The sequence below is a fragment of the Octodon degus genome, unplaced genomic scaffold, assembly GCF_000260255.1.
Source record: "Octodon degus isolate 3935 unplaced genomic scaffold, OctDeg1.0 scaffold00221, whole genome shotgun sequence".
Classification (NCBI taxonomy): Eukaryota; Metazoa; Chordata; class Mammalia; order Rodentia; family Octodontidae; genus Octodon; species Octodon degus.
The window spans coordinates 3,362,177-3,363,209 of NW_004524797.1; the positions used below are offsets into that span (position 1 = coordinate 3,362,177).

The following is a 1,033-nucleotide window of genomic DNA, read 5'->3' on the forward strand; positions in this document are numbered from 1 at the left end:
AAAAAAAAACATAAGTAAAATAACAAAAAAGAAAATTTACTACACAACTCATTCTTATATTTATCTACTCTCACTTATGGTATGTATTTTACATACTTTCCAGGTTTATTTTTTCTTAACTCCATTGTATACTCTATCACCTTCTTTGTGATTGTTGTCTAATTATCTCTCTTCCTTCCAGATACTTGATAATGGTTTCATTACCAGTTTCACTGTATATAAATGAGAGAATGAGGTAACTATAAAAATATTCTCTTAGAGATTTAGTATCTCAGCTAACTAAGCCATATGCCTCAGTAATTTACACAATTCGTATATATATAATTTGGCCAGGGAGATATCTCAATGACATAAATGCCTGTCTGGCCAAGCACAAGGTACTGAGTTTGATCCCTGGTACAAAAAAAAGAAAAGTAAAGCAAAGCAAAGCAAAGCAAAGCAAAGAATTTTATAAGAAAGCCTTCTTAGTGTGAAAGCACCAACAAACTTTGTGAAATATGTTTCCTATTTATATAATTTGATGTATTTATTTAGCACAAAATTCTCACTGTACCTACCAACCAAGTGTTATAGGTACAGTGAGGATTTTAGATTGTAAAACATCAAAAATGTGTCAGTCCTAAGATTTTTAGGTTGTTGTTTTTGAAAGTCTCACTACATAGGCTGCAGTGATCCTCCTGCCGCAGCCTCCCATGTGCTGGGATTACAGGAAACCGCCACAATGCCAGGCTGTTAGTCCTAAAAAGTGACATGCTCACGATCAACCATACTATTTGCTATTTTTATTTTCACAAAATCTAGATTATAAACACCTCACAGTGTAAAAAGTTTCAGATTGAGTCTAGTTATTTCCAATAGTTTCAGATTGTACAGTTTTTCAAGTATATAAGACTGGGGATCACAATACCTTTTGTTCATATCTTTCCTTCTGTGTTTGGTTATTTCTTTTAAGGCATATGGAAAATGACTCATAAAGTGATGTTTGAAATCAATAAGGTAATTCTTTCGAAGCCATGACTCCTATTGAAATAAA

At 32.6% G+C, this 1,033-nt stretch overlaps 1 protein-coding gene across 1 annotated transcript in view; it reads right to left on the bottom strand.

Moving 5' to 3' along the window:
- Window positions 1–1,033, bottom strand: part of Tex10 (testis expressed 10) — a 58,749-nt gene that overhangs the window by 44,634 nt on the left and 13,082 nt on the right. Inside the window, exon 5 of the mRNA XM_004645243.2 lies at window positions 908–1,020. Coding sequence (XP_004645300.1) covers window positions 908–1,020 — 113 coding nt within the window. The remainder of the gene's footprint in view (window positions 1–907; window positions 1,021–1,033) is intronic.